General features: G+C 39.3%; 1 protein-coding gene across 1 annotated transcript in view; it reads left to right on the top strand.

Annotated features, from left to right (window-relative positions):
- Positions 1-12,708, top strand: part of LOC138385966 (protein SPATA31F1-like) — a 29,313-nt gene extending 16,605 nt beyond the window's left edge. Inside the window, exon 5 of the mRNA XM_069472132.1 lies at positions 12,403-12,708. Within this exon, the coding sequence (XP_069328233.1) occupies positions 12,403-12,708 (306 nt within the window). The remainder of the gene's footprint in view (positions 1-12,402) is intronic.
- Positions 12,709-16,437: the final 3,729 nt, after the last annotated feature.

Below are 16,437 nucleotides of genomic sequence, written 5' to 3'. Positions count from 1 at the left end.
GAACTGTGTACTTTAAAAGATGGATTTTACAGTAAATTAATTCTAATTCAATTTGAAAAACACAAAGGTGAAATAAAGACTTTTTCAGAGATAGAGTAGCTGAAACAATTCATCATCAACAGAACTACATTAAAATAAATGTTATAGAAAACCCTTAGGCAGAAAGCAAATGATACCATATGGTAATCTGGATCTACAGAGAGAAATGAAGAGCACCAGAAATGATAACTCTGTGGGCAAATAAGATTTTTTTTTCTTAATTTTCAGTTTAAAAGATATTGTTTTAAAAAATAATTAAATGAAAAATAATAATGCTTCATTTTAGTTTTAGAAGAAATGGAAAAGTAAAATGAATGACAACAATAGAATAGAGGCCAGGAGAACAGACATAGAAGGATAAAAGAAATTGTTTTGTTCTTATACTCTAAGTGGTATAATATTACTTGAAGATTGTATCAATCAGAGTTCAATAAAGGAAGCATAACCATTAGGAATTATTTTATATAAATAGAAGTTTAAGTATAAATATATATGGATATGAATTCGTTTCAGGGATCTGACCTTATATAAATGTGGGAGCTGGTTAAACAGTCATGTAAGGAAACTGTCTTTGCCTCTGATGCCAGACATTAAAATCTACAAGGCAGAAAATTGGGACTACAGGTGGATGTAAAGTGAGGGATAGGAAGAATAAGCTAGAATCCACAAGAATGAGCTGGGTCTTACAATGATAGACTAAAACCCATGCCAGTTCTATTGCCACTGGTCTTGGTGGTGTGAGAATCCTGTAGAAGTCAAGACTGTTCATCATGGAGCTAAATACACACTTAGCTCAGGCATCAGAGAAGCTGGCGGAAGATCCAGGGAAAGGTGGGGGCACTTGCAGACCAATTACTGCCTTTCATCAACAAGTTGAGTCAGCAAATAAGAGACATGTACACGCGCTGCAAAATAGCTGCTGCTTCACTGCTGCTCTCCAAAGCCCTATAAGAATCTTTCTTGTGATCCACCATAACTAAAAACATAAAGGAGAGGAAATTCTGAGAATTTAGTTCAACTCATCCAAGTTGACACATTACAAAGTCATCACAAGGATATGTTAAAGAAGTGTACGCCCTAGAACAACTATAAAAACAAAACATAACAAACCAAAAATATAGATAATAAACAAAGGAGAAAACAGAATAAAAAAATTTCAGTTTACTTAAAATAAGGCATAAAAAGAAGAAAATGGAAATAAAGAATATATGGGACAAATAGAAAGTAAATAGCAAGATGGAATTTAAACTCAACCATATCAATAATTACATTAAATGTAAATGGTCCAAAAATCCCAATAAGAGGCAGAGGTTGTGATATTGGATTTAAAAAAGACACTAAGACCCAATTATACGCTACCCTTATGAAACCCAATTTAAATAAAAAGGCACAAGTAGGTTAAAACTAAAAGGCTGGAAAAATATATACTATGCTAACACTATTCAAAAGAAAGCTGGGGTGGCTATACAAATATTAGTCAAAATAGATTTTATAGCAAGGAATACTACCAGGTTAAGGATCATTTCAGAATGAACAAGCTCAGTTAATCAAAAGGATATAAAAATCCTAAATGTTTATGCATCTAGTATCACAGCTTCAAAGTACATGAAACAAAACCTGATAGAATTTCAAGAAGAAATAGATGAAACCACAATTAAATTCAAAGGTTTCAAAACCCCCTCTCATAATAATTGGGAGAATAACTATATGGAAGCTCAGTCGACTATAGAAGGCTTGAACAATACTACCAACCAACTTGACCTAATTGGCATTTATAGATGACTTCATTCAACAACAGCAAAGTACATATTCTTTTTTTTTTCAAAGTACACAGAACACTTAGCACGATTGACCATATTCTGGGCCACAAAACAAGACTGAATATCTTTAGAAATTTTCAACTATACTGAGTATGTTCCCTAAATACAATAGCATTAAGTTAGAGATCAAAGGCAGAAAGATATCAAGAAAATCCTCAAATATTTGGAAATGAATACACTTCTAAATATCTCATAGATAAAAGAAATACTCAAAGGGGTAATTAGAAAATATTTTAAATTAATGCAAAATGAAAATGTAACATATCAAAAATTGTGGCGTGCAGCTAAAGCAGTTAAATTTGTAAACAATAAATTTTATAAATATAAAGATATATTTAAAGGGAAATTTATAGCAATAAATTTTTTTTTGTTGTACTGTTTTGAGATTTAAATAAATGTTGATATTAGAAAAACAGAAAACTCTCAAATAAATTATCTAAGATTCCACCTTAAGTAACTAAGAAAAGAAGAGCTAATTAAACACAAAGTAAGCAGAAGATAGGAAACAACAAAGAGCAGAAATCAATAATATAGGAAACAGAAAAACAATATAGAAAATTAATGAAACCAGAGACTGAAAAGAATAAGTGACAAAACTCTAGTCAGATTGATCTAGTAAAAAAGAGAGAAGACACAAATTACCAATATCAGGAATTAAATAGGTGATATCACACAGAGTCTACAGGTATTACAATGACAAAGAACAATATTATGAATAACTTTATGTCACTAAATTTAAAAGATTAATGAAAAATTTCATTAAAAGATACGAATTGTAAAAGTGCACTCCAGAGGAAATACCCTGAATAGCCCTACATCTAATACAAAACTTGAAACTGTAGTTCAAAACTTTCCCACAAAGAAAATTTCAGGCACAGATGGTTTCATTGGTACTCTACTAAACATTTAAGGAAGAAATACTACCTACCAAATCTACATAAACTCTTCTATAAAATAAAGACAAGGCACTACTTGTCAATTCATTCTGAGGTGAGGCCTATTTTAATACCAAAAGTGGAAATGAAATTACAAGAAAACTATAGCAAGTATTCTTCATAATCAAAGATACTAACTTTTTAAAATTTTAATAAATAAATCCAACAATATATGAAAAACATAAATTTTCATGACCAAGTGGGGTATACCATGGGAATGCAAGGCTGGTTAAACATTTGAAAATCAATCAGTATAATCTGCAATATCATTAGATTTATATGCAGAAAATACATTTAACAAAATCTAAGAATGTTTACGATGAAAACACTCAGAAAACTAGGATAAAAAGGAACTTTCTCAATATCATAAAAGGCATCCATAGAAGTCCTACAGCTAATATATTTAATGATAAAAGACTAAGTGCTTTCCCCCACTATTAGAAACAAAGCAAGGTACTCTTATCACACCCATTCAACATAATACTGAAGTTAGCCAGTTCAATAAGGCAAAATAAAGAAATAAAAAATACACATTGCAAAGAAACAAAAAAAAGTGTCACTATTCACAAGCAATATTATTGTCTATGTAGAAAATCCCAAAGATAAAAAGATACTAGAACTAGTGAGTTTAGCAAGGTCACAAAATACAAAGTAAATATACAATGATCAGCCACATATCTATGTACTATCAATGAACAATTAGAAAATTTGTAAAAAGTATCATTTACAATAGCACCAGTGTGGTATTGGCATAAAGACTGAAAAATAGATCTATGAAACAGAATACACAGTCCAGAAATAAATTCACACATGTATGGCCAATTGATTTTCAACAAAGGTGCAAAGGCAATTTAATGGAGAAAGGATAATCTTCAACAGATAGTGCTAGAACAATTGCATATTCTCATTTTTAAAAAGAACCACAATCTTGTGTCTTGTACCATATGCAAAACTGATTTGTCCAATATCAAAAGCATGATCCATAAAAGAAAAAAATTGATAAATTTGACTTCATCAAATTAAGAACTTCTGCTGTTTCTTTTCTCTTAGAGACACAGTCTCACTATTGCCCAGGGTGGAATGCAGTGGCTGGATCACAGCTCACTGCAGCCTCGAACTCCTGGGCTCAAACAATCCTCCCACCTCAGCCACCTCAGTATCTAGGACTACAGGTGCATGCCACCATGCCTGATTAGTTTTTTTATTTTTGATTTTTTGTAGAGACTAGACCTTGCTATGTTGCCCAGGCTGCTCTGGAGCTCCTTTGCTCAAGTGATCCTCCCACCTCAGCCTCCCAAAGTGATCAGATACAGGCGTGAACTACCATACCTGCCCCTGAACGTCTGCTCTTTAAAAGACATTGTTGAGAGAATAACAAGACAAGCCACAGACTAGGAGGAAATATTTGCAAATCACATCTAATAAAGGACTTGTATCCAGAATATATAAAGACCTAACAACTCATTAAATAATAAAACAAACATCCCCCCACCAAAAAAATGAGTAAAGATCTTGACATGTAATTAAAGAAAATATAAGAAACCATCAAGCACATAAAAAGAGCCTCAACATTACTAGTCATTGAGGAAACACACTTAAAATCAATTAGTTAACAAAAACTTGTATTAAATATATTTCAAAATAGCTAGAAGATCTGGAATGTTCCCAATACAAAGAAATGATAAATGTTTGAGGTAATGGATAATCGAATTACCCTGATTTGATTATTACGTGTTGTATACATGTATCAAAATATCATATGTACCTCAGATATTTATATAATCATTATGTATCAATAAACAAAAATCACAATGAGATATCACCTCATACCTATTAGAATGGCTAAAATTGAAAAAAAAAAAATGACAATACCAAGGGCCAGGGAAGATACAGAACAACTGGAATTCTTATGAGGATTTTTATTGGGGATGCAAAATAATATAGCCACACTGGAAAACAATCTGACAGTTCATGGTCAAGTTAATAAAATACTTAACACACACTTTATCAATCCTAATTTACCCAACAGAAATGAAGGCATATGTCTATATAAACACTTGTATGTGAGTTCACATAACAGCTTTATTTGTAATGACCAAAAAATTGAAACAACTAAATGTCCTTCAACTTGTGAATGGATAAACAAACTGTTGTATAACCGAAAAATAAAATATTGTTTAAAAACACTAAAATAAAACAACCAAAACTAGGTTTTAGAGTAAAAAGGTCCCAGATAGGCAACCTGGTAACTTTTTTAGTTCTATATCTGCCACTCCATGACCCAGAACACATAGCTTTACTGCTCTGAGTTTCAGTTTAATGGTGTTGGAGCAGACAATCACAGAGTTTCCATTCTGTTAGAAACATAGGGAATGCTCATGCTTTCTTTCAAATTCTTTTAGAAGTCCATGGACATAATGGGAGCATCAAGCCTGGGGACAAGGAAGAGGAGAGGGAGAGGGAAAAGGAGAAGGAGAGGGAGAGGGAGAGGGAGAGGGAGTATGTATGTAAACTTTTACTGAAGCTGTCAGTGCAAGAGGCTCTTGAAGGACGAGGCTGGGCCTACAGCCCCCAGACACTGCCCACATACCTCATGTGCACCAACTGTGTTCTATAGTTAGGTGGGAAAGCCTGTTCCTAACTGAGAGGAACAGACACACCAAGGAGAATGCAAAACTGAACACAACCCTTCACTACATAGCTTCCTCATAACCAATCACCATTAATATTTCCAAGGCCTCGTTGTTTTCCTCTGAAACCTTTCGTGGTATGTTTTTCAAATTTTTTTTACCCATTGTAAACCCATTGTATGAAACATATTTTACAACATGCCTCTGTACACACATGTACGTTTATAGATCTATAACTAAACCCAAAGTTTTATGGAAAAAATCCTACTTTTATTATATGATGCTCCCTGATTTTTTAATATTATCTATCCTATTTCATTAAAACAATCCTAACAGTGACTCTCTGAAATGATTTCCTGACCTACTACTGGATCTAGACACAGCCTGAGGATCATTTTCAAGTTCTGATTAAAGAACTATACTTTGATTTAAAGGTGGTCACCTCTACGAGACAAGGGCAACATTTAAGGTGTAAGGTAAGCTTTGCCTTTGACTACAGTGGTGCAAGAACAGATGATTGCTCATGCTGGTCCTGATAGTCTGTGTGGTTGGAAGGTCTAGCAGAGATGGATAGCTACTAATATACCTTTCACTGAAGAAGAAAACTCTATAGAAGCAGCTGATTTGTTATGGTCTGGATGTGTCTCCCCAAAATTCATACTTTGAAACCCAATAACCAATGTGATGGTATTAGGAGGTGGAGCCTTTGGGAGTCTCTGCTCTCATGAATGGGATTAGGGCCCTCATAAAAGAGGCGCCAGAGAAATGCCTCACCCCTTTCACCATGTGAGGACAAAGCAAGAAGGCACTATCTATATAAAACATAAAGCACGACCTTCACCAGACACTGAATCTACCAGCACCTTGATCTTGGACTTCTCAGCCTTCAGAACCATGAGAAATAAATTTCCATTGTTTATAAGCCACCCAGTTTATGGTATTTTGTTATAGCAGCCTGAATGGACCAAGATACTGATCCTCTTTGACCTGTGGGGATATGTAAAAGAATGTTTACTATGGCATTGCTTACAGTGATAAATAGGTGAAACAACCTCAAAAAGAGAATTATTTAATAAATTATAATATATTCATATGAATAAGAAAAGGAAAAAGCACTTCTTTAATCTAATGAGAACACAGTGACTAATCAATGATTATATTTGGGAATCAGATCAGCTGGACTCTCAGCGTACGACGGTGCATTCAGAAACCCCAGTGGGAAGTTTAAGAAATGAGTGGATTGAAAAGGTTTATTAGTTGTAATATATATTTGAAAAATAAATATTAAAAAACCCCTCATTTTTTATATAATGAAGACTATGAAAAGCACAATCCAACATATCTTGACTACCTGGTTGCTAGGAATATGTAGAAGCTCTTCAAACAGTGAAGCAAACCTGTCTCCAAAGGAGAACCACAATTTGTGGGGAAAAGGAGTCATGAAACTTCTATATTCATAAGAAAGAGCACATAGGTTTAAAAGGCTTAGAAATATTAATTTGGAGACCTGGGAGAAACATACTAAATTCACCTTTTTGAGACTGATTCACTGTAGGAATATCAAGGCTAGTCATATTTAAAATAAACAAAAACCCAAAAAACACGTTCCAGCAGTGAGGGTAGAAATCCATAGAGTAGAATCATTAATGGAAAATAAAATCCAAATCCAGGCCGGGCACGGTGGCTCACGCCTGTAATCCTAGCACTCTGGGAGGCCGAGGCGGGTGGATCGCTCAAGGTCAGGAGTTCGAGACCAGCCTGAGCAAGAGCGAGACCCCGTCTCCACTAAAAATAGAAAGAAATTATCTGGCCAACTAAAATATATATAGAAAAAAATTAGCCGGGCATGGTGGCGCATGCCTGTAGTCCCAGCTACTAGGGAGGCTGAGGCAGTAGGATCGCTTAAGCCCAGGAGTTTGAGGTTGCTGTGAGCTAGGCTGATGCCACGGCACTCACTCTAGCCTGGGCAACAAAGCAAGACTCTGTCTCAAAAAAAAAAAAAAAAAAAAAAATCCAAATCCAAACAACAACAACGTAGATTAACCAAGTCATTTTTAAACTGACATAGCTTTAATTTTGAGAGGAAATTGTGAGGATGCAACCAATTACGCTAATGCCCTTGATGCTTAACTGAGACGTACCTCAAACTTATATTACAAAAGACACTTTGATTCAAAGAGATGTTGCTCAAGTATCCAAGATATGCATCTGTGGTACTTGAGAAATTAATAAAATCAGCTCTAACTTCTAGAAAAATAAGTGGTAGCAATTGTTAAGAACTGTGCAGAGTCTGAGATTTTATTTGCAAGTTAACAAGCTATCCTATTACTGTTTCATGAATACTGGCAAAAGACACAAGACTCCAAAGTAGAGATAAAGGACTTTATTACAGCACAGCCATAACAAAAGCTTCAGCATGGTTTTTCGCATCAACTCCCCTTGTCTCCCAAATCCCATAGGGGTGGCCCAGAGTCTATGATAGATGCCTACACGTGCAGTGGGCTGTGTTAAAGTAGAGGAACACCAAGCTTTGGGGACTCACTGCTTTTACAGCAAGAAAAAGAAAGGCTGACCTTTGTCCACAGGTAGACAAGTACCTTAATCCTCAAGGTTGCTTGTTGCAAATATAACCCTGAGAAATAGTCCACACACACACAAAATAGTCAGAACTTGGCATTCTGGGGATACCCAGTAAGAACATTCAGGAATGCTAAGGGTCCAGGGCAAGTTGCCTCTCCCAACAGTGGTTAGTGATGGGCAAAAACAAACGGACAGTGAGAAAAAAAATCGGCTTTCCCTGTGCTGGAGGAAGTCCTATAAGAGACACTTGGATTAAAAAGGAAATCAGTTAACAAAGACCCCTACAAATTATGCTTAATGATCATGTCTTTAGCTGGTAGGTGGAATTGGGGTTTCCTTTTTACTTATTAAGGAAGAAAAAAGAGATAGAAGATATTATCACAGGGACGACGTGAACGTCAAAGAATTTGTGGTAACTAGAGAAGGGTTTAGAAGGAACTTCTGGAGGAAGAGGCAGGTACAACAGTGGCACAAGAAAATAGAATAGGCCTATCTGGCTGAATGAAATGAAAGAAATAAGAGTAGATGACAACCTAAATATTTCCTTGGTACTATTTGTGGGGACAGTCTCCAAGGTGACCCCATGAATCCTACCTCCTGTGTAATTCCATCTCCTTGAGTGTAGGTGGATCTATGACTTGATTCTAATCAACAGAATATGGCAAAGGTGATGAGAAATCAATCCCATGATTACACTACATTATATGACTCTGTCTTCTAGCATACTTGCTCTAGAGACTCTCCTTTCTGGCTTGATGAAGTGACCATGCTGGGAAAGCCCACAAGGCAAAGAACTGCAGGTGGCCTCTAGGAACTGTAGGTGGCCTTGAGATACTGAGAGTGGCCTCCAGCTGACAGCCAGCAAGAAGCCAGAGCACTCGGTCCTACAACTGCAAAGAAATGAATTCTGCTAACAACCTGAGTGAGTTAAGAAGAAGATTCTTCCTCAGTCAAGCCTCCAATTGAGAATGCAGCCCAGACAACATCTTGACTGCAGATAGACCAAGCTGGACTCCTGATCCAAAGAAACTGTGAGAGAATAATTGTATGTTGTTTTAAGCTACCACGTGTGTGGTCATTTGTTACATAGTAATAGAAAACTAATGCAATGCTGTAGTCAGGATGGCAAGAGAAGTGTTTGTCAAGAGGTGGGCAGCATGGAATTTGTCACATGGACGACACACCTATTCTCTATATAGCATCTGCTTAAACTGCAGTGAGATTTTTTACAAGGGTAAGAAAAAGTAGAAGGAAGAGAACACTGCTTCACAGCACAAGCTAGGGAAGAAATAGAGAAGGAGAAGTCATTTAGGGAACATCTCTCTCTCTGCTCATTCTATAAAGATACATATTTATAAAGTTGTGGAGAGTTTGCAGCCCTCCTAACAGGCTGGAACCACCTCATCTTGCCCTTATATGCTTTCAATGGCTTCTTTTTTTTTTTTTTTTTTGAGACAGAGTCTCACTTTGTTGCCCGGGCTAGAGTGAGTGCCGTGGCGTCAGCCTAGCTCACAGCAACCTCAAACTCCTGGGCTCAAGCGATCCTACTGCCTCAGCCTCCCGAGTAGCTGGGACTACAGGCATGCGCCACCATGCCCGGCTGATTTTTTCTCTATATATTTTTAGTTGGCCATATAATTTCTTTCTATTTTTAGTAGAGACGGGGTCTCGCTCTTGCTCAGGCTGGTCTCGAACTCCTGACCTCGAGCGATCCACCCGCCTCAGCCTCCCAGAGTGCTAGGATTACAGGCGTGAGCCACCGCGCCCGGCCTCAATGGCTTCTTGATATAGAAGTGGCAGATATTTATAAAAGACTTAAAATGTAACAGTGATCTTGAAGAACATGTCAGGATTTGAAGGGCAGGGGGGTGAGGGTAGGTAGGAATAAATCAAAAGAAACTTCTGAAAAGGAAAGCAGGAAGAAGCAACCAAAATCAGTGGGTTTGATAGAAAAAGGAATTTTCAGATTTTCTTTGAGTTCAGGAGGGAGGAATAATTGGGATAGTTCCCATTGCTTTACATAGAGTGAGTGTTCAATAAATAACTGAATAAATGCTGCAAAGATAATTGGGGAAAGCAAAAGATTTATTTGAAATTACAGGGTCAGTACCCTTTCTCTAATTCAAAGTGGATCAGAGGGGTCTGAGAAGACCAAATCTTCAGAATTCCTTTCTGGAGTCACAAGCTCATCATATCCACTCTGCTTCCTCAGAGGTGGAGCCTGAATGGTGAGTTGAGTTTAGCAGATAACCAATATAACAGAACTTGGGAATTTAGGCAGTTTCCATACCACATCACATTTCTCTTGGATGTGTGCCACTATATAGTAGTAATTAGTAGTAGAATTACTAGATGATATGACAATTCTTTTTAACTTTTTGAGGAATCACAAAATATTTTCCACAGAAGTTCCACCATATTACATTTCCACTAGCAATGCACCAGAGTTCCAATTCCTCCACATCCTCACCACACATTATTTTTCTTTTTTTAAAAAAAATAGGCATCCTAGTGGGTATGAAGTGATATTTCATTGTGGTTTTGATTTGCATTTTCCTAATGACCAGTGATGCTGAGCATGTTTTTCATGTGCTTATAGGCCATTTGTATATCTTCTTTGGAGAAATGTCTATTCACGTCCTTTGCCAATTTCCGCATTAAGTTGTTCCTTTCTTGTTGAGTTGTAGGAGTTCTTTATGTAAACTGGATAGTAATCCTTTATCAGATATATGGTTCACAAATATTTTCCCACATTCTATGGGTTGTCTTTTCACTTTCAATGGTATCCTTTTGTGCATGAAATTTTAAAAATTTTGATAGTCCAATTTATCTATTTTTTTCTCTTGTTACCTTTGCTTTTGGTGTCATATTTAAGAAACCATTGCCAAATCCAAGGTCATAAATATTTGCTCATGTTTCCTTCTAAGAGATTTATAGTTTTATGTCTTGTCTTAGTCCATTTTATGCAGCTACAACAGAATACCTAAGATTGGGTAATTTATAAAGAACAGAGATTCATATCTTATGGTTCTGGAGGCTATGAAGTCCAAGATTAAGGGGTCCACATCTGGTCAAGGCCTTCATGTGGCAGTATCCCATGACAGAAGGTGGAAGAGCAAGAAAGTGCAAGAGAGAGTGACAGCAAGGGAGCCAAGCTTGCTTTTTATAACAAACCCACTGCAATAACTAACCCACTCCCAAGAAAATGATATTAATCTATTCATGAGGGCAGAGCTCTGAAGACCTAATCACCTCTTCTTAGGCCCCACCTCTGAACACTGTTGCACTGGGGATTAAGTTTCCCAACACATAAACTTTGGGAGACATGTTCAAACCATAGCAGCTCTTAAACATAAGCAAATATACATTCTTGCTTCTGCCTCTCCTTGATAGCTCTTTCCAAATAAAATTTGAAAAAGAGATTTCATAATTACAACCTTGGTCAAATTGCTTAATCTAAGTCTCATCTTAGAATGATTTCACAAAACTGTTATAAGAGTTATAAGAGATGTTTAAACATACCTAATATACTGTCTAACATATTGGTGCTCAGTAATCCTATATATCCTTTAGTCCTTCATTCAAAGGATGTTCCCTCCAGGACCTGCCAAAGTCAGTTATTCACCTGATCTCACTGCTTCCTTCTGGATGGTCAGGCCCAGGGGCTCAATCTCCTATCTTTGCTTCAGAGGCCTCACTGGTCCTCATCCCTCCCTGAGTCCTGTGCTCTCATAGCAGTTTCTGCCTCCACTGAAATCCAGCTTGGAGCAGAGTGGGCTACCACGGAAAAAAACATCCCAATGGGGGTGGGAGTCGGGGAGAATGGAAAGAGGCCGCAACCCCACAAAGCCCCCACCGCTCGACCATGTTGCGGGGAGACAAGTGAGGGCACTTCAAGCCCCACAGGGAGGTCAAGGCCAAAGTCCCTGCCGCTATGGGAAGTCACTCATGGGTCGAATGGCAGGATCCCTCTCCCCCGTCAGAGGTTCCTTCCAGACAGCTGTAGGGCACAGTCTAAGATCCTCCTTTTCTAGGGGGCCCTCTGTGGGGTCCATAACCACCACGCAGGCTCCGGAGGCTCCCCTGTGTCCCATGGAGCCAACTCCAGGCACCACCCTTGCGCTTGCTCCCATAGTTACACACGTCTCCCTGGGGACGGTGCCCTCCATACTGGGGGTCCCCACGGCAGCAAATGCAGAGAGAGCTGGGAGTCTCCATCCACACCGGGGGTCTTCATGGGGGCAGCTCCCCACACCACCTAAGGGACTCTCCCAACGGGTAGAGGCAGCAGTCCCTCGGGGTTCATCCACTGGCACAGGGGCCACCTTGGAGGCGGCTCCCACACAAGCACCTCAGAGTTCCCGCAGGACTGTCCGCGCCCGCAGACCCGCCCCTTAGGGTGCCGCCTCGGTCCCCGCCGCCCCCGACCCCGCTTACCGGGACCGTCCGGGTGCGGGACGCGGGTCCGTGGCAGGCGGACTCTACACCACAGACCCTGGGCTGCCCTCGGCAGCTATGGAACTGTCGTGCTGGGCCGAGCGCCGGCAGCAGGTGGCGCGGGCGGAGCTGCGGGCTGAGGCGGCGGCGGCGCACGTTCAGCCCCGCCCCCCTGCGCCTGGACGCGCGGCCCTGGTGGTTCGGCCCGCGACCGGCGCGCGGTCGTGGGGCGCTGTGGGAACGCTGGAGGGTGGCAGCCGGCTCTGACTAGCTGTCAGCCCAGAGTCGGCGCCCCCCCGGAGCACCCGGCACTGGAGCTCAGGGACTGTGCCAGCCGGCCGCCTGCGCCAAGATCAGTGCCCGCCCAAGGAGGCAGCCCAGGAGGGGGCGCTGCGGGGGCCTTGGTCCTCTCACCGCCCTGGTCCGCGCCTTCCTGTGGCGGTGAGAATGACTCTTCCAGCGACTTTGTCCATCAAGCTCTCCCATCAAGTCAAGCTGCCCGCCCAGGCCTCCTGGCTCACGACGCTGGCACTGGGACACTGTCTGCAGTACTCCACTGGCCTCTGGAGTGTCCAAACTCTGGAGTGCCCAACTCTTCCTGTGCTCTGTTTTGTGAGATTATTGGTCTTCCATCTCCAGCAGCAAAGCTGTGCTGTCATAACCCACTTTTTGCTGAAGCATCCTTAGACTATCCAAACAGCAGTTCTGAAGGCTATAAAGTGCATTAAACCAAACTAGGTGCTTTGAGGAAAGTGAGGGTAACAAAAAGAATATCAAAAGCCATTGGCCGGGCGCGGTGGCTCACGCCTGTAATCCTAGCACTCTGGGAGGCCGAGGCGGGTGGATTGCTCAAGGTCAGGAGTTCGAGACCAGCCTGAGCGAGACCCCGTCTCTACTAAAAATAGAAAGACATTATATGGACAACTAAAAATCTATATAGAAAAAATTAGCCGGGCATAGTGGCGCATGCCTGTAGTCCCAGCTACTTGGGAGGCTGAGGCAGTAGGATCGCTTAAGCCCAGGAGTCTGAGGTTGCTGTGAGCTAAGCTGACGCCACGGCACTCACTCTAGCCTGGGCAACAAAGTGAGACTCTGTCTCAACAAAAAAAAAAAAAAAAAAAAAAAAAAGCCATTAAGCCACTAATAGCTATTTATAAAGCAATAACGGAAGAAATACAAATGATGTGCTGAAGGCCTTTTTATTTAAATTATTTTATTTATATATTTATATTTTATGTATATTAAAATGTACTTTTCCACACAGGGAATTCAGTTTCTATATCACCAAAACAATTTACTTCATCGTGTGGGGGATACAAGCAGAAACTCATTTTCTCCTTACCATCATGAAACTTACGACTATAAAGTAAGTAAATATAGTACTTGCTATGGTTTGAATGTTTGTCTCCTCCAAAACTCGTTGAAATTTAATTGCCCTTGTAACAGTATTAAGCAGTGGGACTTTTAAGAAGTGACTAGGCCATTAGGGCTATGCCCTCTTGGCTGAGTTTAATGCCTTTTAAAAAGGGCTTTCAGGAGTGGGTTTCCTTTCTTAGTTCTTCTGCTCTTCTGCCATGTGAAAAACAGCATTTCTTCCCTCCAGAGAATGCAGCGTTGGAGGCACCATCTTGGAAGTGGAGACGGGCCCTTACCAGTCACCAAACTTGTTGGTGCCTTAATCTTGACTTCCCAGCCTCCAGAACTATAAGAAATAAATGTCTGTTCTTTATAAATTACCTAGTGTGAGGTATTGTTATAGCAGCACAAAATAAACTAAGTACTATATATTACTATCACTTTTTAACACTACATACATATATTAAATCATTTAAACCTCACTATGAAGTACCATACTTTCATTGCTTCCATTATACAGCTGTAGAAACTGAGGCACAAGGGGATTAAACAACATGCCTAAAGTCAATAGCTAATATGTGGAATCTAGGTATTCTGACTCTAGAGCCCATACTCCAAATCAGGTTGTACTGTACTGCCTGTAGGATCACCTTTTGAATGTGCTGGATCCCAGATAAATATTTTTGCAAGGACCCTGATTATGTAAACAATTTCATTATTAATAAAATATCTAGGCTGGGAGCTGTGGCTCACACCTGTAATACTAGCACTCTGGGAGGCCAAGGCGGTAGGATTGCTTGAGCTCAGGAGTTTGAGACCAGCCTGAGCAAGAGTGAGACCCCGTCTCTACTAAAAATAGAAAAATTAGTTGGGCGTGGTGGTATGCGCCTATAGTCCCAGCTACTTGGGTGGCTGAGGCAAGAGGATGGCTTGAGCCCAGGAGTTTGAGATTGCTGTGTGCTAGGCTGACGCCATGGCACTCTACTCAGGGCAACGGAGTGAGACTCTGTCTCAAAAAATAAAAATAAAAAATAAATAAAATAAAATATCTACTATGAAATTCATGGCCCTTAGTGAGGTGTAATGTTTTATTAATGAAGATTTCAGATAATGGTTAGAGAAGTGGTACATACTTATTTGTTTACTGCCACATCAGTGCACATACGCTTCTTGATAGTGTCTAGGCATTGTTTCTCGCTGTTTCAGTTCCATCTCTTCCTGTTTTCATTGTCAGATGCACCATTCCTGGCCAGTTGCACATCTTTCACATAACAAGAAATAATGGTGCTATTATTACTCACAAGTCCATGGCTCTTCAGAACCTGTTTGTCTAGAGGTAATGTAGTTCTTCTGGCCTCTGTAACTTCCTAATACCATTTATTTGATGCTAATTACATTGTTACTTACTACACTGCATTATCCATCTTGCCACCTGTGAATGCTGACTTCTAAAGACTTTGTCAATGGTTGTTTGTTTGTTTAAGTCTTTGATCCAATTTTTTGTATATAGTGTGAGGTAAGGGTCTAACTTCATTCTTTTGCATGTGGATATCCAGTTGGCCCAGTGCCATTTACTGAAGAAACTATTCTTTTCCCATTGAATGATCTTGGAACCCTTGTTGAAAATTAGTTTTTAAATGCATGATTATCTGGCTCCAATGCCCAAGTGCCCAGACTATTCCTATTTTTTCTCTTTTACAGTTCTTCTCTGTTTGCTTCTTAAAAGTCTGTCTTCTTGCTTTGTTTTCCCTTAGTCCTTTAGTCCATTAGAAAAGCTTCATAACATTATGTCATATTAACATACAGAAAACTCGACTTTTTTCAAGTGTACAGTTCTATAAACTTTAACACATGTATAGATTCTTATAACCACCACCAAAATCAGGATACAGACCAGTTCCATCACCTCAAAATCTCCCCCATGCTATCCTTTTGTGGTCACACCTTTCCTGTTCCCCCTCATCCCTGGCAATCACTGATCTGTTCCTTATCACTACAATTTTGTTGTTTCAAAAATGTCATGTAAATGGAATTATGCAACATCATGCATACCTTTTGAGACTGACTCATTTCACTCAGCATAAGGCCTTGGAGATTTATCCAAATTTTTATGTGTATCAATGGTTCATTCATTTAACTGCTGAGTAGTATTCTGTTGTATAGGTGTGTCACAGTTGGTTTCTTCATCCATTCATTGAATGACATTTGAGTTTCTGCATTTTTTGGCAATCATGAAGGGAGTTGCTATAAGCACTGCTGTATGTTTTTGTGTGAACGTTAAGCTTTCACTTCTCTGGGATAAATACCTAGGAGTGGGATTGATGGGTCATATACTGGAAACTGTGTGTTTAACTTTGTAAGAATCTGCCAAACTATTTTGCAAAGTGGATATACTATTTTGTATTCCCAGTAGCAACAAATGAGAGTTCCAGTTGCTCTGCAACCTTGCTAGTACTTGGTATGGTCAGTGCTTTCTAATTTGAATTTTCCAAATGGCTAATGATGTTGTACATCTTTTCATATGCTTATTCACCACCCAGATATCCTCTTTGGTGAAGTGTCTTTGCAAACTTTTGGCCATTTTTTAACTGATTCATTTATTTTCTTCTTGTTGAATTTTGAAAGTTTTTTTTTTTTTTT

This window comes from Eulemur rufifrons, chromosome 7 (assembly GCF_041146395.1).
Source record: "Eulemur rufifrons isolate Redbay chromosome 7, OSU_ERuf_1, whole genome shotgun sequence".
NCBI lineage: Eukaryota > Metazoa > Chordata > Mammalia > Primates > Lemuridae > Eulemur > Eulemur rufifrons.
Note: the sequence above shows the minus strand (reverse complement) of the source record. Positions and strands in the feature narration are given on the sequence as shown.